The sequence below is a fragment of the Schistocerca gregaria genome, chromosome 3, assembly GCF_023897955.1.
Source record: "Schistocerca gregaria isolate iqSchGreg1 chromosome 3, iqSchGreg1.2, whole genome shotgun sequence".
Taxonomy (NCBI): domain Eukaryota; kingdom Metazoa; phylum Arthropoda; class Insecta; order Orthoptera; family Acrididae; genus Schistocerca; species Schistocerca gregaria.
The window spans coordinates 207,482,332-207,504,990 of NC_064922.1; the positions used below are offsets into that span (position 1 = coordinate 207,482,332).

The 22,659-nt window shown below is 40.0% G+C and overlaps 1 protein-coding gene across 1 annotated transcript in view; it reads left to right on the top strand.

The window, feature by feature from the left end:
- Positions 1-1,122: 1,122 nt before the first annotated feature.
- LOC126354261 (methanethiol oxidase-like) overlaps positions 1,123-22,659 on the top strand; it is a 157,355-nt gene continuing 135,818 nt past the window's right edge. Inside the window, exon 1 of the mRNA XM_050003781.1 lies at positions 1,123-1,201. Within this exon, the coding sequence (XP_049859738.1) occupies positions 1,192-1,201 (10 nt within the window). The 5' untranslated portion in view covers positions 1,123-1,191. The remainder of the gene's footprint in view (positions 1,202-22,659) is intronic.

Below are 22,659 nucleotides of genomic sequence, written 5' to 3' on the forward strand. Positions count from 1 at the left end.
AAATCAGCTGCCCCCAGCATATTCCGTCGTGGCTGCGACAATACTGTACCAAGCGATGGGTAGCTTGGGGAAGAAGATTACCTTCACACAGTAAACCCGCATCCAGCAAAGCGAGACAGGCGGCTCTGATCTCTGAAAGCTTCAAGTAGCGTTGTATCTTCAATTTGCGATGCCCCCCCCCCCCCTTATGATTTCAGTTTGTGGAGAAAACTACTAAAATGAAAATATGGAACAAATTCGCATCTACCTGAACGTTGCATGCTTGACGGCAAAACACAATGTTGCTTCTTTTCTTGTACCGTGACTAATATGATTTGAGGGTTATACTGCTTGAGTTGTTTCAAAATCGGATATTCACATGCTATGTAACATTAAAAGTAAGATAATTGACGAAAGCATTTTACTTTCCTGTTTCTATTGCACAGACGTTTTTTTTTTGGAGTGGAAATGGCAGGAAAAGTGCGGGAAATGTCTCTGCATGTCCATCTTTTAACAGACGGTTGCGGGATCTCTGCTTTTCAGTACAGAAATTCACACCAAACACCTTTCAGCAGCATAAATTGTTATATTATTGGGCTACCAGTTACGGCGATATATTACGCCATCTTCAAGCCCCCTGACTGACGTGTAGGATGATTTCTATCTCTGGTCCAATCAAAATAAGCAGGCGATGTTTGAAGTGGCCACTGTATCAACAGTCTACGGACATCAGGCGTTTAAAGCTGGCTCCTATTTTGGCTGGACAAAAGGTGGGAATCATCCAAAATGTCGGCCAGGGCGCCTGACGATTGCGTAATATATCGCCGAAACTGGTAGCCTAATAAAATAACGATTTAGACGGCTGAAATGTATTTGATTTGAGTCTCATTTTTTGGTGAAACAGCTTTGCGCCATGAAGCAGTATTTACTCGTCATCAGTACGTTACCGAACTATCAGCCGTCGTGTACACGATCACAATTTGAATGACAATAGGTTTAAAACTTCGTTCTTTTAACACCGAAGTGCAAATCGCAAATTCTATAATAATGTAGTGGAGCTGCTGGAAATTTACAAAGCGACAGTTAATAACGACACATTCAGGTGCGATAATGTTTGCCTTGCATCTAAGATCATTTATATGGAAAGATAATAACATGTTTTGTTCTTTGGACTCTATCAAGATTGCAAGTGTCTAACCGTTCTACATAAAGATGGAAGATGGTAAATATTACTCACCACTTCCATTTATTTCTGCTTGAAGAAACGGTGCGCTTCATTTCGTAGCTTCGTGCTTGCCTCTGAATATTTGTTTCACGTTTCATCGAACCTGGCTTTTGAGTTTGCGCTTACAAGTTTCTGTTGATTTCGTGAGATCTCGGATTTTTATTTTCTTTGATCCAAAGATATGGAATTCAACTAATTTGCTTGGTTATTAATGTACAATAAGTATTAGGTGCAAAAAAGATTCTCACATGTAGTTATTACCGTACTCGCCGATTACGTCGTGTAAATGGACGATTGTCAACAGACTCGTGAGATTCGGAATAATTTTTACATTCTGGCACAAAAGAGTATAACAAGATGACATCAAACACCAGGCAGAAAACTGGAAATCTGCAGATCTCAAGAATCAAAGTAAGAGTATCGTACAAGTCACTCCATCTATAAGTGTTTAAAATATTTGGACGTCAGGTTTTAAATTACGGTTAAGACAATGTTCATATTAAATGGGTTTCTCGCTTTCCTACTATATAGATAGCTGGAGTTCAGAGTAGTTACACGTCTTATTTGCAGTGTTTGATAAAAACGACAGCCCAGTTGTGTAAGAGGATGAGCAATGGAAGTGCATTCACAAAGTAATTCCCATAGCTTTCTGTATGTGTAGATTAGCACTACTCGTAATTGGTTGTTAGTGTATTTTATCATCATAACAGTAGCTAGAATGGCGTCTGCCAGTTAACGTATAATATATCCTGTTCCATATCCCTGAAGGCGCTCCTTAATGTCAGAATTCACGGAACACGATTCTCAATATGTTGACTGTAAATATTACAATAATCGCCTTCGTTCTTAAAGTGTAATTTATGATTGTTTATAAACCAAATAAGATAGTAGTTGTGTTTTCTCTCTTTACTTCAACGTCACGTTTAGCATGAAAAAATGTGTAGCCGATACGTGTTTCCAAACGTTATCCGGATGTACAGAAAATTGCAAATGGAAACTGCACTTGCATGTTGCATTGATTCCATGTCACATACGTTTTAAAGAACTGTACCGAGAATGCTTATGGAAGGAGACTCATATTGTTAAGGAAGAATTGCAGTGCTAAAAATATTTTAAAGCAGCTGTATTGAAAATTTGAATACTTAACGAAGAATTTCGAGAGTATGCAGGTTTTCCCTAAACTATTGCCCTCTTACGAAACAGTACGCACGACATGCCAGCCCCTTTTCCACAGACAACGAAAGAAGTACATGCATCCCCCTACACCCACACGGCTAGTCAACTAGTCTATGGAAACGGGGTCTGGAGAAATGCAGACACGGAAACTTGCTGACACCGAAGATTTGCAAACACAACCGGTTCACGGAAGCATTTACCTGGTCCAGGCCGGTACTTGCCGCCCCTCGGTCCACAATTCTCTCACAAGAAATGAGAGCTGTGTGACGCTGGTCGAAACACAAATCCCTGTGCTTATTTTGCTCCCGAAGCTAGGGTGTTCTAGCCTATAAACAAACAGAAAACATTATACTGTTTCAGAATGTGCCTGAGTAAAGTGTATGAGTCCATAGATGTCTTCGAACTAAACACTTAAAAACAAAACGAAAATCTAGTATTTTAACAAAAAAATTCTTAGGTAGCTTAAGTTTATACAATAACAATTATAGTTAACACTTTGGAATGCGGTTTGTAAATGATTTTCTGCGACATTGTTTTCACTTTAAACATCAAAAACAGTTTTAGCTTTCCATATTAAATCTCAGCAGTATTCCAATTGCCACAGTGGAAAACTGATTCCGCTTAGGATATGTAGACAGTAAGTGGTAGACCGCAAAATGTACTTCGTCTCACAAAATTATCGTAAATGGTCAAGGGATCTGGGCGTCTAACTATGTTATGTGCTGATCAAAATCTAAGTCTGCATATGTATCTAAGACTTTTATCCCCATTTGCTTAGATTTGTGTATTACTCTACAGTAAAACTGATCTTCAGGCCATACGAAATAATTACCACAAAACTATTTATTTACTTTTTTAAATTATCGATAAACATTATTACATGGGGAGCGTCATTGCTTTGCAGATTTTCATGACTGTTATACTGCTGACGTTTGCTGATACTACCTCACTAACCAACACTTAAATGACATTCTTGCCGCCGAAAATTTGTCTTACCTCTAAAATTTTTTCAGCACCAATTTTCTCTTCGTTTAGGCCTACCATGATTTCTTTCTCTATTCTGTCTCGTGATATCTTTAATATTTTTTAGAAGCCGCAAGTGACATGTAATAGAATAGCAAAAAATGTGTAATCGTTTTTCGGCACCATGGATTCTTGAAATCGTATTTCCAAATGAAAATACAGACATAACTTTGATGGTGTGATAGTGGCTTCATTGTGTTTAAGTGCTGACAATACAAAATTGTTAATTAATGCTGAACGTCTGGGGGCTCCTTATGCACTGACGGTGTCGAGAAAGAGACGGACACGATAGCTTGTAAGTGAAGATGTGCAGAAACCGTCAACAGCACACAGCATCAATCGTTCAATCGTTTATTTGTGTACATGAATACTAGTTAGCGTAGCGGGGAAAAAAAAAGAAAAAAGACCGAAGTGAAGAAAACTTTGCAAAGCGGCAAAGTGCTCTTAAACCTTTTACAGAAACTTCATTTAAGCTTTCACGAATTCCTTATAATCAATTATTTATAATAAAGTACAGATTGAAGTCCTCAAGGAAACAGCAGTGAAGACAGGATTGCAAATATCTTTTGAGAAGACACAATATATGAACATAAATGCCACTGATCCAGTCTGGACAATGAGCACCAAGTATGGCGACATCGGAAGAGTTCAGAGGTTCAAGTACTTACGAGAGATTTTGACTCCAAACAAAAATGAAAAGGCAGCAATTGAAGAACGGGCAAGAAAACGGGGAATAACATTTAGATTGTGTCAGAACACATACAAATCTAAATAACTCTCATACCAGGCCAAATTCCGACACTACAGCACAGTCGTCAAACCTGAATGTTTATATGCATCTGAGACAACAGCCAGGAAGGCACTTTCAGACTTGGAAAAGAAAGAAAGGAAATTCCTAAGAAAGATTCTAGGCCTCAGAAAAACATCAAATGAATTTACGTTCCACCTAAGATCAAATCAAGAACTTTATCAACGATTTGAAAATAACACCATAATATTGAAGGAAAGAAGACTGTCTTTCGATGGACATATTGAAAGAATGGAATCAGAGAGGCTCACCAACAAGATTCTTCTCTTCCAGGAGAACAGGAAGACACAAGTTCCATGAGTGAAAGAAGTGCACTGGGATCTAGAAAAATGCAGGATCACGGCAGAAGAAATTGTGAACAGGTAGATCTTTAGGGAAAAAGTTGCGGAGGTGAAGGAATTCTCCAAGGAGAAAACGAGGAAGAACAGAGTATTCTTGGCAGAAGAACGTGCACGAATGAGCCAACAGATGAAGAAGTACTGGCGGAAGAGGAAAGAAGAGAACTTAAGAGAATGAGGGAAGTTGTGTAAACGTATCCCATAGATGGCTGTAACGAAAATAAATAAATTATAAAGTATCACATAATTTGAACGCTGTAACATATTTGAAAAGTATTGTAACTGATAGTGTGGACTTGTTGGTGCCCATATTACCACAGAATATTAAAGTTTAACATCGTTAGAGATGGAGCTCAAGTTCGGGCTGTTTCATGGAAGGGGGAGGGAAATCTGCCACACCCATCGAAAGGAATCGTCTCGGCATGCCTGGATTCAAAGGCGGATCGTACAGGCTGCTGGTTTCTTTGGTGCAGGCAGCTAGCCTCGCTCGCGGCATGGAAGCAGAGCTAGCGTTTTGCAGCGTTGTTCACAGAACCGATGGTGGTCCTCTGGTATGGAGCTGAGTGGAAACTTTAAAGCTGAGGCTCAGATGATTCTGAGATGTGGATTTCTCGACCTCCACAATGTCGACAGGGAATAGTAGGACTGCCCTTAATGCTTCAGGCGTGCACTAGGGTGATGAAGTGCATGTGGCATGTAAATACGGTTTTTCTTAGGACAGAGAGATAACTCACCAGGCCCGAAAAGATGTGTCAGTTTGGTGATTCGACCTGTTGCGCTGCCATTTATGAACAGCATTCTAGGGTATGTTTTTCTACAGGATAACGCTCGTCCACATACTGCTGTTGTCACCCAATATGTTCTGCAGAGTATCAACATATTGCCTTGACCTGCTCAATCACCAGACCTGTCTCCAGTTGAGCATATATCGGACACCATCGAATGACAACTCCAGCATCATCCACAAACACCATTAATCATCCCTGTATTGACCGACCAAGTGAGGCAGGCACAGAATTCCATCACACTAACTGACATCAGGTATCTGTTCAACACAATGCATGCACATTTGCATGCTTGCATTCAATATTCTGGTGGTTACACCAGTTATTACTGTATCAGGGTTTCACATTTACAATAGCTTATCTCACACATTTACCTGTTATCTTGAAATGTTAATCACTTAAATACGTTACTTAAGAAAGTGTATTCCAGAAAGTTCCATGAGGCTTTTCGTGGACTATAGTGTTGTATTCATATAAGTCGCAGCACTAAAAAATTGTAAGCAGAGAGGCCTTCGGAGGATCCTCTTTTGGTGGAGACGCTCAGCATGAATAAATGTAACGTATTTCGCACTAACAGGCAGAAGGAACCCATTACAGGAGCAAAATGAAGTAGAGTAAATTTATATATTTACAGCACCAGTGACCTATCAGAACTTTCACTAATTCTAAAAATAATAATAAAAACTGTTGAAACAAAAACTTTATGTTCTAATGTATCTTTAGGGTTAATAAATTGTAAATAACGAACAGAATTTCACACAAAAATTTAGAAATACTGCTTTTAGGAATGCTGTAAACATATTAGAGTGATAATAAAGAGGTCTACAGTGGCCAGGTATCTCCGAGTTACTTACAAGGTGACAGTTATTGAACTATATGAAAAAAACGTAAATTAGTTACAAACTACGGCGTGCACACACTTAATTCAACATGCAAACGTTACTACAGATATTCGGATTTAGGTTATGACATGTTTGATATGCCAGCATCATTGGCGATGATGTGACACAGACGAATAGTGAAATTCTGCGTGATTTGCTGAAGTGTCGGAAAACTGATGCTGTCGATGTCCTCCTGAATGGCTGTTTTCAGCTCAGCAGTGGTTTTCGTGTTATTTCCGTACACCTTGTCTTTAATATAACTCCACAAAAAGGAGTCGCATGTGTTCAGATCTGGAGAATATGGCAGCCAAATGAGATCCATGCCAATGACGTCTGGGTACTCTAGAGCCAGAATACTGTCTCCAAAGTGCCTCTCCAGGACATCAAACACTCTCCTCCTTCGATGCTGTCGAGCTCTGTCTTGCGTGAACCACATCTTCTAGAAATTAGGGTCACTTTCGATAGTGGGCATTCGTCGCTAAATCAAGCCATATTCGTATACTAATTCCCATCATGCCCCGTGGCCAACCATGCAGTTTGAACATCCTAATGCAAAACGTTCAGAAATTATGATGATTTTATTTCATATAGTTCAATAATTGCCACCTTGTACAAATTAAAGCGTATTGCCTTGTCATCTAGCATATGTGTATCTGTCTTCTATCAAAATAATTTGACGGTAATTTTTCAGGTAATCATTCATTTACTGTTTTAACGACACTTCATTTTCTACCAACACTTTTACTAGCATATTTGATGCCTCAAAATGATTTCTGCGGGAAATCCATTTTTGTACCCAATAATTCGTAGACAGTGTACTTTTTATTAACACTTGTGTGAACTTTTGAGCAAAAATTTGCACATTTAGATTTATGTTTTGCACGACCACTGAGGATGAAACGGCGGTCGGATGGCTCCGGTAGGCTACTCGTGGCCTGAATATGAAGTACGACTTATTTTAGTTGACGCCATCTTGAGTACAGTGCCAGCAGGGCCAGTTTAAGGCTCAAACAGCACAGGCTGCTGCTTAGGACGGCAAGTTGAGAGAGGCACCATATCTGTAAGATTTCTACCCAGGACATACAGTCTGTCACAAGAACGAGATCGAATTCTGAGGGGATATAGGGAGTGGAGGAAGCAAGCCTGCCAACTCCTAGCCCACGAGCTGCCATGTGAAGATGGGCAGTGGCTGGGGTACAAGTCGTGCTTACACTGTCGAGTGCTGGATGTACTCTTGCACTCACATGTTAATTTATGTGCAGGCTGCATTGACAATGCCATCTATTGAATACTGTGGCAGCTGGCAACTGCTATGTATTGCATCTATATGAAAGTAACAACGGAGATAGGAGTGCAACAGAAGCTTACAGGATTCATGAAGTCGAAATTGATAGTTTCCTACTGAATACTGGCATTTATTGCTATTCATCCAATATCACTTCTCATAGACAATTCGAAATTAAAAAGAGATATTAGTAAAAATTACACTGTGTCAATAATTGCCATTGTTATTGTGGCTTTAGTCATGTAATATATCACATGAAATTCTTGTTTGTTAGTGAAAAAGAGAGCCCACTAGGGTAAATGATTGCAGGGTGCATTATATCTGGGACTCTAACCTAAACACTCATATTATATTTCACATACATATCTATCTGTCTATGTTCTAAGTATATATAAAGTTAAGAATATGTTTGTACGTTCACGAACTCCTCCCAGGTATCTGGACTGAAGTGGACCAAATTTGGCACACATACTTCTTGCTCTGAGAGGACCAACATAATGAAGTTTATAACACTTTATCTCTGATACTTACAGAAAAACAGACGTGTTACATTTTAAGCCCCTGCCTTATAGGTTGTCATGCTGACAGGTGCATTATGTGGGAAAAGTATCAACCTTCCTTATGGACCTGCCTTGCAGGGTAGCCTACACAGTGGGGGCAAGAAACAGTTTTCAAGACTCTTACATGTAGGCTGCCCAGCTGCGTAGCACCAATCCACTGCATTGGCTGTTTTGTGTGGTATCCAATATGTGATGGAAAGAAAAGGGTTTCCATGCTCTTCGCATATAGGCTGTGCTGCACTTGAGGTGCACTGTGGGAGTAGTACCAGCTCGCTTTATTGACCTCTTTGCAGGGGCTACATTTGTAGATGAACATGCCTTGTGGGAAGGTTGAAGTGGGTAGAGGAGGGGGTGTAGAGAGATAGGGGCAGGAGGGGATGGACAGGGATAGAGGGTAAGAAGGGATGGGTTGGAATGGAGGGAGCAGGAGGGGATGTAAAGATAGAGAGGGAGGGGAAGGAGGAGATAGACTGAAAGAGAAGATGGAGGATGTGATGGACAGAGAGAGGGAAGGACAAGTTTGACAGAAAGAGTGGAGTGGGTGGAGAGAGAGAGAAGTGGAAGGATGAGATGGATAGGTAGGGAGGTAAGGAGGTGATGGGCAAGGAGAGAGGAAAAGAGAAGATGGATCAAGAGATGTGCACATTACATATATGCAGATGAAGCCATGGGGAAAAGACTGTAAGTGTGTATGTATGTCTGTCTGGGATCTCCTCCTACATAACTGCATTGATTTCATGCAAATTTGGCACAGAAACTTCTAACTTCACAAGTACAAGCACCTTGGAGTTCATAACCTCCTAGCTCCAGTAGTAGTGGACGTACAAGCTAAAACGTGTTTATTCAGCCTCTGCCATATAAGCTGCCTTGCACAGCAGGTGTGTTGTGTGGGAATGGTAACAGCCTGCCTTATGGACCTGCTTTGGAGGATAGCCTATATGTCAGGGGCAAGAAATGGTTCTCCAGCCGCCTATGTGTAGGCTGCCCTGCATGACAGGTGTGTTGTGTTGTAGTAGTACAAGCCACCTTATCAACCAGCTTTTCAGGGCGTCCTAAATATCCAGATGATGTGTGGCAGAAGATTGGCCTGCCTTATCAACCTGTTTTGCAGGGACTATATCTGTGGATGAGTTTGGCTGGGATAAATTTGAAATGGGTAGAGGAGGAGATTTACAGAGAGTGGGGGACAGTAGTATAAGGACAGGGAGAAATGAGGGGGGAGGATATGGACAGGGAGAGAGAGGGGGGAATAATGCACAAGGAGAAAGGGGGAAGGAGGGTCTGAACAGAGAGAAAGGGGGGGGGGGAAGAAGGTGGACAGGCAGAGAAAGAGCAGAAGAAGATGGATAGATACAGAGGGGAGAGGATATGATGGACAGAGACTAGGGGAAAGGAGCTGATGGACAGAGAGAGAGGGGGAGGAGGAAATGTCTGGGGGAGAGGGGGGAGAACGGATGGACGGGGAAAGATAGGAGAAAGAGCCTGACAGAGACGGGGGAAGAGGAGATTAACTGAGAGAGGGAGGAGGAGATGAAGAGAGTAAGGGGGATGTGGTGGAGAAAGAGGACAGAGGAGATTGGCAAAGGATGGAGAAGGAGCCAAAGATAGAGAGAGAGTGAGGAGGAAGAGATGACCAGATAGATATCAGAGGCTGCTGTGGAGAGACCAACTGGGGGGAGGTGGTGGAAGAGATGGCAAAAACACATTTTTTCTACCCCTGACAGGTAGGCCACCCTACATGAAACTTGCATTATGTGGATAGAGTCATTCCTTGCCAGGGTTCATGTGCACTGAGTATGGTTGTGCAGAGAGAGGGGTAAGCAATGGATAGTGAGAAAGGGGGTAGGATGACTTTGAAGAGGAAAGAGGAGGATGAAATGAACAGACAGGGAGGGGGATGAGATAATCAGCAGAGTGAGAGTGTGAAGACAGGATGTTCAGAGAGGGGGACAATGAAGTGGGCAGAGAAAGTGGGTAGAAGGAGATGGACAAAGAGATATGGGAGGAGATGGCCAGATGTGTGGAGGAAGTTGACCTGGGCAAAGAGGTGAAGGTGACTAACTGAGAGAGGGGCAAGAGGAAAATGGACAGAACAGGGATTGGTGAGGAGAGGGAGGTGCAGGAGGCAGGTGAAAAGTGTAGAGGGGTAGTGGGCAGGTGGGAAAGGAAGAGGGACAAGGAGAAGGCACACAGAGAGGGGGAAGAGGGTATACACATGGAGAAGGGGTGGAAGATATAGTCAGAGAGAGGGATTGGAGAAGATCAACAAATAGAAGTGGGGGAAGGGACTACATCTACATCTACATGACTACTCTGCAATTCACATTTAAGTGCTTGGCAGAGGGTTCATCGAACCACAATCATACTATCTCTCTACTATTCCACTCCCGAACAGCGAGCGGGAAAAACGAACAACTAAACCTTTCTGTTCGAGCTCTGATTTCTCTTATATTATTTTGATGATCATTCCTACCTATGTAGGTTGGGCTCAACAAAATATTTTCGCATTTGGAAGAGAAAGTTGGTGACTGAAATTTCGTAAAAAGGTCTCGCCGCGACGAAAAACGTCTATGCTGTAATGACTTCCATCCCAACTCGTGTATCATATCTGCCACACTCTCTCCCCTATAACGTGATAATACAAAACGAGCTGCCCTTTTTTGCACCCTTTTGATGTCCTCCGTCAATCCCACCTGGTAAGGATCCCACACCGCGCAGCAATATTCTAACAGAGGACGAACGAGTGTAGTGTAAGCTGTCTCTTTAGTGGACTTGTTGCATCTTCTAAGTGTCCTGCCAATGAAACGCAACCATTGGCTCGCCTTCCCGACAATATTATCTATGTGGTCCTTCCAACTGAAGTTGTTCGTAATTTTAACACCCAGGTACTTAGTTGAATTGACAGCCTTGAGAATTGCACTATTTATCGAGTAATCGAATTCCAACGGATTTCTTTTGGAACTCATGTGGATCATCTCACACTTTTCGTTATTTAGCGTCAACTGCCACCTGACACACCATACAGCAATCTTTTCTAAATCGCTTTGCAACTGATACTGGTCTTCGGATGACCTTACTAGACAGTAAATTACAGCATCATCTGCGAACAGTCTAAGAGAACTGCTCAGATTGTCACCCAGGTCATTTATATAGATCAGGAACAGTAGAGGTCCCAGGACGCTTCCCTGGGGAACACCTGATATCACTTCAGTTTTACTCGATGATTTGCCGTCTATTACTACGAACTGCGACCTTCCTGACAGGAAATCACGAATCCAGTCGCACAACTGAGACGATACCCCATAGCTCCGCAGCTTGATTAGAAGTCGCTTGTGAGGAACGGTGTCAAAAGCTTTCCGGAAATCTAGAAATACGGAATCAACTTGAGATCCCCTGTCGATAGCGGCCATTACTTCGTGCGAATAAAGAGCTAGCTGCGTTGCACAAGAGCGATGTTTTCTGAAGCCATGCTGATTACGTGTCAATAGATCGTTCCCTTCGAGGTGATTCATAATGTTTGAATACAGTATATGCTCCACAACCCTACTGCAGACCGACGTCAATGATATAGGTCTGTAGTTAAATGGATTACTCCTACTACCCTTCTTGAAAACTAGACAGACAGATAGAGTGGAGGGAAGGAGATGGATAGGTAGGGGTGGAAGGATGAGGTGAACAGGTTCAGAATAGTGATACAGTGACAATATGCTTGGTTTTTTCCACACCAAAGGCAACCACATCACACTACTTTTGTGTCTATTTCAGGGTTGTTGCATAACTCTGTGTTGTGTGCTGTGTTTTGTACATTCAGGTTATTGCTTGTTCAGGCAATTCATTGTTGTGAAAGTATTTTTTACAGAAAAATCGGTGACTGCAGTAATGAACTTGGTAAACCATAATTACATTAGTACTCTGATAATAAGCTGCCTGAGATCATGGGTCACTTATATGAAATTACTCAGAAGGTGTCTCTCAACATCTCTTAAAGTTTGTCTTTGGGGTTCTGGTCCAACTGTATATGTATTTAATAAATAAATAAATAAATAAATAAAGCATATAACAAACCTCTTTCATGGCTGGAGAAGTACAGCACCAGTAATTCGATGCTCTTCAAAAGCATCTCCCTCAACCATGAAAGTCTCAATGCCTTGTGTTTTCTCTCTGCATCAATGTAAGTCTAGGTCTTAGTGTGTAAGGCAATGTGCACATAAACTGTCATCTGTTCCACTTGCTGTGTTACCTTCTTCTTCCTACTTTCTTCCCAATTTTTTTGACTGGGAATGGTGGTAGAGTCTGGTGTGCCCCAAAAAGATTGGAAATACTCCACAAGGAGAGACTGTCATTTGAGTCAGAAGTTCTACTTTCAAGTTCACCAGTGAGGGCATCTCAAGTACTTGGAAAGGACCTTGATAATCTATGAACAATTTTTTCGTCTTTTCCTTTGGGGATGTAAGGACTTGTTAACATTACACACTGTATTTGATGACACACATTCCATTGCCTCATCCATTCCTACCATTGTAAGGCCTTTGTATTTGCTTTTTGTCCTCAATTACATGCCATCTGTAAAATTCTTGCAGAATTCTGTATGAGTTCCTCATTTTTTCCTACTTTACACTTCACTACTTCTATTGGAGATGGCATTTTCTGGCCATATACTACCTCATACAGCAATAGCCCCATGCTATTATGAACCTCAGGATCATATGCAGCCACACTGTATGATAATAGTATGTCCCAGTTGTTTTGACGACTGTTTACCCATGTACATAACCTCTTTGCCAATGTTTGATGAACTTGCTCTGTTCTCCAATTTGTCTGCAGTTATAATGCCCTTTTCTTAACTTATGGATATGCAATAAATGACAAAACTGCTTCAGTAACTCCAACATGAAATTAGTGCCTTGATCCATAATCAATTCTTTAGAACATCAAACTTCAACAACTAATTAATCACCATGACCTGAGCCACTGCCCATTCCCATGCAGCATGAAAACTGCTGTGGTGACATTATTGTCAGCATATGGTGATTCCCTGCCAGAGTTTGCCGAAAACAACCTAAGGTGTTCATACTGAGTTTATTAGTCTCTGATAATCTTTGCAGTGAAGTATGCTGATGCCGTAATTCTGCATGTTGTCCACAAGGTACACAGTTCTCTCTAAATCCTGGTCATATGTTTGCCACCAATACTGTTTGGTTATATGTTGTTCTGTGTTTCTTCAACCTCCATGGCTCACTAGCACTTCATCAAGTGCTTGTCTCAATACTTCTTTCAGCAGCATAACTGGAGCCACAATGCAAGGCCTGAGTTTTGTTTACTTACATAACACTCTATCATGCACAGTGGACTGTGACTGCATTGCAGACAGCTTACAGTCCTTGTCAGCTGCTTGTGATTTCTACAACTTTGTAGTAGTGTGACACAATTTTTGTTACACACAAACCTTTTAAATGACGTCATCCCCATTCCTTCGTACTCCTGTTCATTGATGGATGTGCTCAAAATTAATCTCTCTGTGTTTCTGTGCTCAATACATTAACCTGCTTGATGGACTTTTCAACTCTAACAGCCACTTTAATGCTGCATGATACGTTTTTGCCCTGAATTTTCTATCATATAAATAACATTGAAAGTATGTCATGCCATATATGAGACTCAGCATTTCCTTGTCTGTTGTAGAGTGCTTTTTTTTCTCATTTATTCATCAAATGTGAGGCATAGGCCACTGGTTGCTCTGCTCTATCTACTTCTTGACTGAGGACACAGCCAAGCACATGATTGTTTGCATTGCTTGGCAACATGAGTTTTCTCTCATAAAATGAAATAAAAAACAACTGTGGACCAGTTGTAAGGAATTCCTTCAGTTTACTAAGTTTAACTTCACAATGAAACTTTACTCCTGTTTTCAATAGCTGAGTGAAAGGTCATGCTGAGCCCACAAATTTCAGAACAAAGTTTCTATAATAATTTGCTAGAACCACAAAGATTTTAACTCCTGCTCTGTACATGGTGTTGGAAAATTCTGTATAGGTTTTTCTAATATGAAGTCAATTCAGAGTCTCTTACAACTAATCACATGACCTAAATGTAGTATTTTCTGTAAAGTGAAGTGTCACTTTTCTATACGTGAATGGGAATATTGAGAAACTCCAAATACCCCCCAAAAAATGACTTTTCATAGACACCATAAACATTCAAGATATTAAAATTATCTTGAAATTCTAGTTTACTTCCCATTTTTGTTAAAATAAATGTAGAGGGAAAACTGCTGTGGTACTGTAGACAATCTTGATACATTTTCTTGATGTTAAGCTAAAATTTACTTAGTGAACATGTGGACTTTTTCAGTATTTTGTAATGAATAACCATAAAACATATAATTCATACTTTGTTTCTCTTGTGGACAAAAATCAAACAAATTCTGCCTATTTTCCATTGCCTTTGGAATTATGCTCTACACATGGCTGATTCATTGACTCATGTTGGCCAACTGCATATGTCACTGTTGTGTTGGCTACTATGGCTTTCAGCACTAGCACAAACAGGAAAGGAAATAAGTTGCGATGGCTGCTAGTAGGAATCCAAAAATATCTGTACATTAAACTCAAAGATTAATGTAACACTTTATTTCTACAAAGCAGAGAACCATTACTTAACTTGTACTTTCTATGTGCAAGTACATTGACAATCTATTACTACTCGTGGAATGCAGGCTGAGTATCATTTTGTACAGAGGTTGTTGGCAGCATCTCAGTGGGATGTGTGGCTATCCTGGGACTGGTTGCTACCAATGTTGTTACAAGAGGTGATTATTGGGATGACATGAATAGAGTTGGTTTCATGTCAGGAGGCACTCTCCCAGTTCGCTTCTTACCAGCTTTTCCCAGAAGGATGGTAGTGACTTGTGGTTACTGGTAGGTGCAGTGAATGAAGATTTAGAATTACTTATTTATTTCTGTTTTAGTTATTTATTTCTGTAAAAGTACAGTTAGCATCTTGACTTGTGGTGCCCACTGAGGGATCACATCATAAACAGCCTTCAGCTTGCTTGTGGCAGCTGACACCACACACACCATTGCAGCCAGCTGCTGCATCTGTGGTTCACCACTTGTGGTGGCCTCAGCTGTGGCTGTACTATAACACAGCAGCAGTGAGTGACACTGATGTGTGTATTGAACTTACGCATACTGACTTGGGAAGTGCTCTCTCTGTCCCTTCCTGCTCACTACCCCTCTTGTCATCCATTGTACCTCAATGATGGTTGCCATATAGCCATGGAGTTCAATGATATTGACCTTCCATCCAGGTAGGCCCTATTCAGTCTGCCAGGATCAGGAATGCTGGAGTCCTGATCCTAGTGGATCCCAGGTCCTCCCATTAGCTACAGAGGCAGACTGTTGTGTTGAACTCCATGACTGGTGATTGTGTGAAGTATCCATCTTTCCAGTAGTGGCTGTTGTTGTCTGTAGCATTCAGGAGATCTACAACATACTTATGCCTGATTTTACTTTGCTGCAATCAGGGAATTGAGTGTAAATGTCATGTATGCCATTAATCCATCTGACCGACTGACTTATGGGCTAAACTGCTGGGGTACTTACAGAGTGAAGTAGTGGCTAATGTTTACCTGACATCATTCATCATTATCACATAAGACTTGCTACTATAATGGTATCAGTGGTTTCCCTTCTGCTGTGTTTGCTAAAAGGGTTTGTTATAGCATAGAACTGGTTCATAAAAGCTCTTGGTACCATTTGTTTCATTCATCTTAGCCTTCCTTTTGTCACATAATGAAGGTGATATGACCCTGTTTGATGGATCTGACCCGCTACACTCTGCTGAAGTCTGCTACCTGGCTCATCAGAAATGCTGATGTTGTATTTTGCCCTGACCTACACATGATGGCCACCTTTTTTCATCTTTCCATAATGTAGCAACATAGCTTCACTCTGGAAATTTGAAAATTTTACCTGTTTTACTGCCCTATACAAGGTTGGCATGTTGCATGCAACATACCCCTCTTACCTAAAATGTTCATCACAAATTTTTAGAGAAAACCAGAAACATCTTAACCTTTAATATAATAATCTGACTCCTCTTATAAAATTGATTATCAATTTAATCTTTGTTATAATTTCTCTTCTCCTTTCTGGTACAACCCATTGTAGAGGAATCTCATGTGTGGGCTTAAACTCTGCTTCCATTATTTTACGTCTTCAGAAAAGATAAACTGCACCAATGATTGCTAGTACTCGATTATACTAATGGTTGTTACACTGATTGTAATTGTGGTCTGCTTTCACCCACAGTGATATTCATGAACATGCCTTAACATTTGATCAACAACAATTTGCATCTTTTCTCCATCAATCAATTTGTCTATACTCTGTAATACCATAGCATCAGTGTGTAATTTAGAAAGGAAATATTTGGAGTAAGGAAAATGCTGGCCGGTCCAATGCCAGTTGTACACTAGTAATTGCTGTAGTAGTTATGATGGTTGCTGGTGAATGAAATTCTTCTCCTGCTATATCACATTCAGTTCTGTTTATTAATATACCACATTCTTGTAATAGTATTGTTTTTATATCAGATCGTTATTATCATTTGTGGCTTCAATACAGAATCAAGCCAATGATTTCCACTTCGCTGAAAATTTGTCAATACTCTAGTGCATTCATATCTCCCAAGAATAATTGTACTTAACACCATTGATTATCTGTTAGAACTACTTGAGCAGGGCTTATACTAATAACGTCATTAATACACTTACAGCAACAACAACAACTACTACTATTACCAAGATCTTCTACTATTAGAATTACATGCATTTCATGTTGTTCAGGTATAAGTAATACTTAATTAACCAAGAATTTAATCCTTCTGTTAATAAGACTCCATCCTATTAGATATGCATGAATAATATGACACTCACATTGTGACATAATACTAGTTACAGGGAATTGCGCGCACGCGTGTGTGTGTGTGTGTGTCCCATCTAGGTGTCATCCTCACCATCACCTAGAGGAAGTAATTGATATTTACTGCTTTCCTCCTTAGAAAAATGTGGGAATTCAAAAAAATACCTATATTTCTAAGTACACTATGTGAATCAAAGGAAACAAATAAAGGAAATCCTACTATTACCCACATATCTCTACATCCGTAACTACTTATTCCTTGTTCTCAACCCATATGGCCTATTCTGCAGTATTTCTTTACTCTTTTGATTCTTAATTAAAGTATGTGGCATCTTTGCTAATACTATAGGGAAAGGAATCAATGGCTCCTTGAAAAGGTTTAATTCTACTGATATGGACTACTGTAGTTTGTCCCAGTAATTGCAACTTTATATTTACAGGCAATTTTACCTTGAGCATCTGGTAAGGACCCTGAAACTTCATAAAAAATTTTTTGTCTTACCCTTGGGAGTGTAAGCGGTTGCAAGTAATGCACATTGACCGATCAGATACTGTGGTAAATTCCTCTTACTTAGTCCCACATGCTCTTGAAGTTCTTGTGCTTTTGTGTTAGCCCATTGTACATTCTGCTAGACTTCCTTTAGAGTTTTTGTGAATATCTAAATGTGTTCATGTTCTTTTCCCAACTTTGACTGAATCACATCAGAGAAGGCATGTTGTATCCATATACCACCTCATTAGGTGGCAATCCTGTTACTGTAAGAGTATTTGAATTGTTTGCCCAAGTTACACCAAATCCCAGTCTGGGTGTTGAGAATTCACACAGTTGGTTAGAATATTAGATATAGTTCTATGAACTCTACCTGTCTGACCATTTTCCTATGTGGAGAATGGACCTATATGTAATTTCTTAACTTTAAGTAAGTGACACAACTGCTTAATGAGATCGGACATGAAATTTGTTTCCTAATCCATAATAATCATTTGTGGCCACCCCCGGTTTAAGTATCTAATGATTTATGACAGTTTGAGTTACTGTGCTTGCTTTCTGATCTGGTATTGCTACAATCACCAGATACCTTGAGAAGTGATTGATAATTGGTAACACATACTTGTTACCCGACTGATTTTCCTGAAACAACCCCAAAATATCTGCTCCTACCATTGAAATGAATAGTCAGACTCTGGTGATGTTTGTAATTGTATCTTCTAATGACATAAATCAGCACATTTTGCAAATGGGATACAGTTCTGGACATATTGTTGGACATCAGTGCATCTTACTCTGAACCAGAACCTCTCCACTACTCTTCTATCTGTTGTTCGCTTACCACCATGAACGGGTAATATACAATCATGTGCTTGCTGTAATACTTTTGTCCACAAAGCTGGTGGAACTACAATAGCCGGCCGGAGTGGCCGTGTGGTTCTAGGTGCTACAGCCTGGAGCCGAGCGACCGCTCTGGTCGCAGGTTCGTCCTCTGTTAGAATATTGCTGCGCGGTGTGGGATCCTTACCAGGTGGGATTGACAGAGGACATCGAGAGGGTGCAAAGAAGGGCAGCTCGTTTTGTATTATCGCGTTATAGGGGAGAGAGTGTGGCAGATATGATACACGAGTTGGGATGGAAGTCATTACAGCATAGACGTTTTTCGTCGCGGCGAGACCTTTTTACGAAATTTCAGTCACCAACTTTCTCTTCCGAATGCGAAAATATTTTGTTGAGCCCAACCTACATAGGTAGGAATGATCATCAAAATAAAATAAGAGAAATCAGAGCTTGAACAGAAAGGTTTAGGTGTTCGTTTTTCCCGCTCGCTGTTCGGGAGTGGAATAGTAGAGAGATAGTATGATTGTGGTTCGATGAACCCTCTGCCAAGCACTTAAATGTGAATTGCAGAGTAGTCATGTAGATGTAGGTTCGAATCCTGCCTCGGGCATGGATGTGTGTGATGTCCTTAGGTTAGTTAGGTTTAATTAGTTCTAAGTTCTAGGCGACTGATGACCTCAGAAGTTAAGTCATATAGTGCTCAGAGCCATTTGAACATTTGAACTACAATACATGGTCCCCACTTGGTTGATAAAACCCCGTCTTGTATGACAAACTGTTGTTGTGTGCAATACATCTGAGACTCTTTATCATTTGCGTGTGCTTTCTTCAAATCTTTAAATCAAATCCGGAGATTTGCAATGCCCCAGCCTTCCTACTAAATGCATCTGCATATGTGTGTTTAACACCTGGTTTGTGAATCACATCATATTGAAATTCACTTAGCTTCAAAGCCCACATCGTTAGATGACTTGAAGTATCTTTTAGCTGTAGTAGCTGCATGATCAGTAATCAATATGAACACAAAATGCATATGACACTGCTTGTTCTTTCCGATCAATGATTTTCCCTAAAACTTTTCCCAAAGCACTTGCATCACATGACAGTATGAATTCTTTTGTGAAATTAGGAAAAATCAGAACTGGATCTGAAGTTAATATATCTTTTAAATTTTGAAATGCTGTTTGACACTAAGGTGTCCAGCTAAATGTAATACCTTTCTGCAGCAATTTTTATAGTGTTTGTCCCACTTCAGCTAACCCCTTCATGAATTTTCTATAGTAGTTTGCTAATCCAAGGAAAGATTGTAATTTTTTAACTGTCTGAGGGACCAGAAAGTCACGTACTGCTGATGTAAGGCAGAGATCTCTCCTTACTCCATCTTGGCTTATTATATGCCCTAGACAATCTGCTTGTGATTGTGCAGAGTGACACGTATCAATGTTAAGCATAAGTCTCAAACTGTCAAATACCATCTCCAAATGCTGAACATGTTCTTCCAGGCATTCTGCAAATATAATTATATCATTGAGGTACACCACACATTTTTTGTTTGTTTTAAATCTCTCAGGACTCCATATGATAAATATTAAAATGTAGCAGGTGCATTTTTCAGCCCAAAAGGCATCCTGCAATATTTGCAGTGACCAGAAGTTATGTTAAATGCTGTTTTAGATCTATCCTCAGGATGCACCTCAATTTGATGACATCCATTTCTTAAATCTAGGGGTGAAAAGAACTTGCACTGACCCAAATTATCTGAAGTGTCAGTATTGTTATTGTTTCTTCATGTAAGAATCTGTAGTTACAACAGAACCAATGTTTCTCCATCCTGTCTGGTGACTTCTTACCCATGATCACAATACTCACAGACCGTGGACTATCACTACATTTTATAATACCATCTGATAACTGTTGAATCACCATTTCCTCCACTAAAGGCTGTAAATGCTTAGTAGCCAAAAAATTTACTAAATACTGGCAGATGATTGCCTGTTGGTATTCTATGTTGTGTGATTGGTGTAGCAGGTAGCATTCCTTGTCAATTGAACAAATCCTTATACTGTATTAACACTGATTCCATTAATGCACTGTCTTTACCCTGAAGGTGTTTAACTTTTTCTCACAATGCAGATGTGTCATCAGTTCATTCTGTTCTACCTTGTACCCTAGAATCCTCAATATATTTGTTTTCTAGAACCTCTATGGTGGCTATCAGTAACCCTTTGGAAGATTCACTTCATCTTCTCCAAAATTATCCAGGCTTATTGCCACTCTAACCAGACCATTAATATCCCTTGTATGTGTTATTCACCACATACAAAAAAAACAATGTTGCTCATCCAACATATCATTAGTTGTTAATGATTCTACCAAACACACTACACCCTGTGGAATGTTACTGTCTACTGGCCCCCGCATTAGTTTTCCTGTACCTTCTGGTAATCTGTCATGCAAAATAACTTTTAATGCACTTATATACATTTTATTCAGTTCCACCTCTGCAATGGGTGCATCTTGTGATCTATAAACATTTGCAACTGTTGTACCGAGTGGAAATAACTTACCATCATGTTCAACTGTCCATTGCTAAAGGTTGATTCTAACATGAAGCCCAACCAGAAATTCTAACCCAAGTGTAACAGTGACTCCTTGTCCCACAGTTGGAAACACTACCACCTGCTCATGAAACCTTGTGTTTCCTGTTTTAAACCTGAGATATGTTGTCCTGATTGACTCACCTGCATTGCTGCCTAATGCATGCAACCTATACCTTGGTTCTTATAGTTTAGATTAGATTAGTACTTGTTCTATAGATCATGAATATGACACTTTGTAATGATGTGGAACATGTCAGGTTAATAAAAGGTGTCTATACAAGATATTGCATTACACAAAATATTACATGACACTTTTTTTTTTTTTTGTTGGGCGTTGGAGAAATTACCCACTTATTATATCCAAAAATTCATCTAGTGAGTAGGAGGAGTTGCCATTAATATATTCTTTTAATTTCCTTTTAAATGCTATATGGCTATCTGTCAGACTTCTGGTGCTATTAGGTAATTGACCAAAGACTTTCGTGGCAGCATAATTTACCCCCTTTTGAGCCAAAGTTAGATTTAACCTTGAGTAGTGAAGATCATCATTTCTCCTAGTGTTGTAGCCATGTGCACTGCTATTACTTTTGAATTCGTCCGGATTGTTAGTAACAAATTTCATAAGTGGATATGTATATTGTGAGGCTACAGTGAAGATCTCTAGCTATTTAAATAAGTGTCTGCAGGGTGATCTTGGATGAGCTCCAGCAATTATTCTGATTACACGCTTTTGTGCAATGAACACTCTTTTACTCAATGATGAGTTACCCCAGAATTTGGTGTCATAGGAAAGGAAAGAATGACAATAAGCATGGTAAGCTAATTTACTCAGATGTATATTGCCAAAATTTGCAATGACCCTAATAGCATAAGTAGCTGAACTCAAACATTTCAGCAGATCCTCAGTGTGTTTTTCCCAGTTCAAGCCCTCATCAATGCATACACCTAGAAATTTTGAATATTCTACCTTACCTACCGATTTCTGATCGAAGACTGTATTTATCAATGGTGTCATTCTATTTACTGTGTGGAACTGTATATACTGTGTTTTGTCAAGGTTTAATGAGAGCCCATTTGCAGAGAACCACTTAATGATTTTCTGAAAAACTTTGTTTACAATTTTGCCAGTTAATTCTTGTCTGTTGGGTGTGATAGCTGTAGCAAGTCTGCTCTTATCCATGAGATCCAGACTGACAACTGATACGTGTGCCCCAAACCAACCAAAACCATTTGATTTTCAAACAAGCCATCAACAAATATGCACTTCTAGTTAATGGGAGTGCTTCTCACTGGAAGGAAATTTACTGTTCTCATTTAACAATTTCTGTTTGTCATTATAGTTACCCTGTTTCTTTGACATACACTCCTGTGCCCTATAACCAATCAGTAGACATTTAAAACATTGCAGTTGGTGGCACTCTGCTTTAAAATGGCACTTTCTTCTGCAGACATAACATTCTTTGTTTGACACAAACATTTTCTGATCATTCTGAGTCTTTAGCCTTATCTGTCTCTTGCAGATAACTGGCTACCTGCAGCAGTGCTGCTACATCTTGTGGGTTTTCCATTCTCATTCTATGAGAAAATCCTCATTCTATGAGAAATCCTCCTTAGAAACACATCCAGTTCCCTATCCTCAGCCTCTCTCAACAAAACTGCATCAGTATCTGGTTTGTTAGTAAACTGGTAAGTTTTGGCATTCAACTTGTGTATCCTGTCCAAAAACACCTTGACAGTCTCATTTA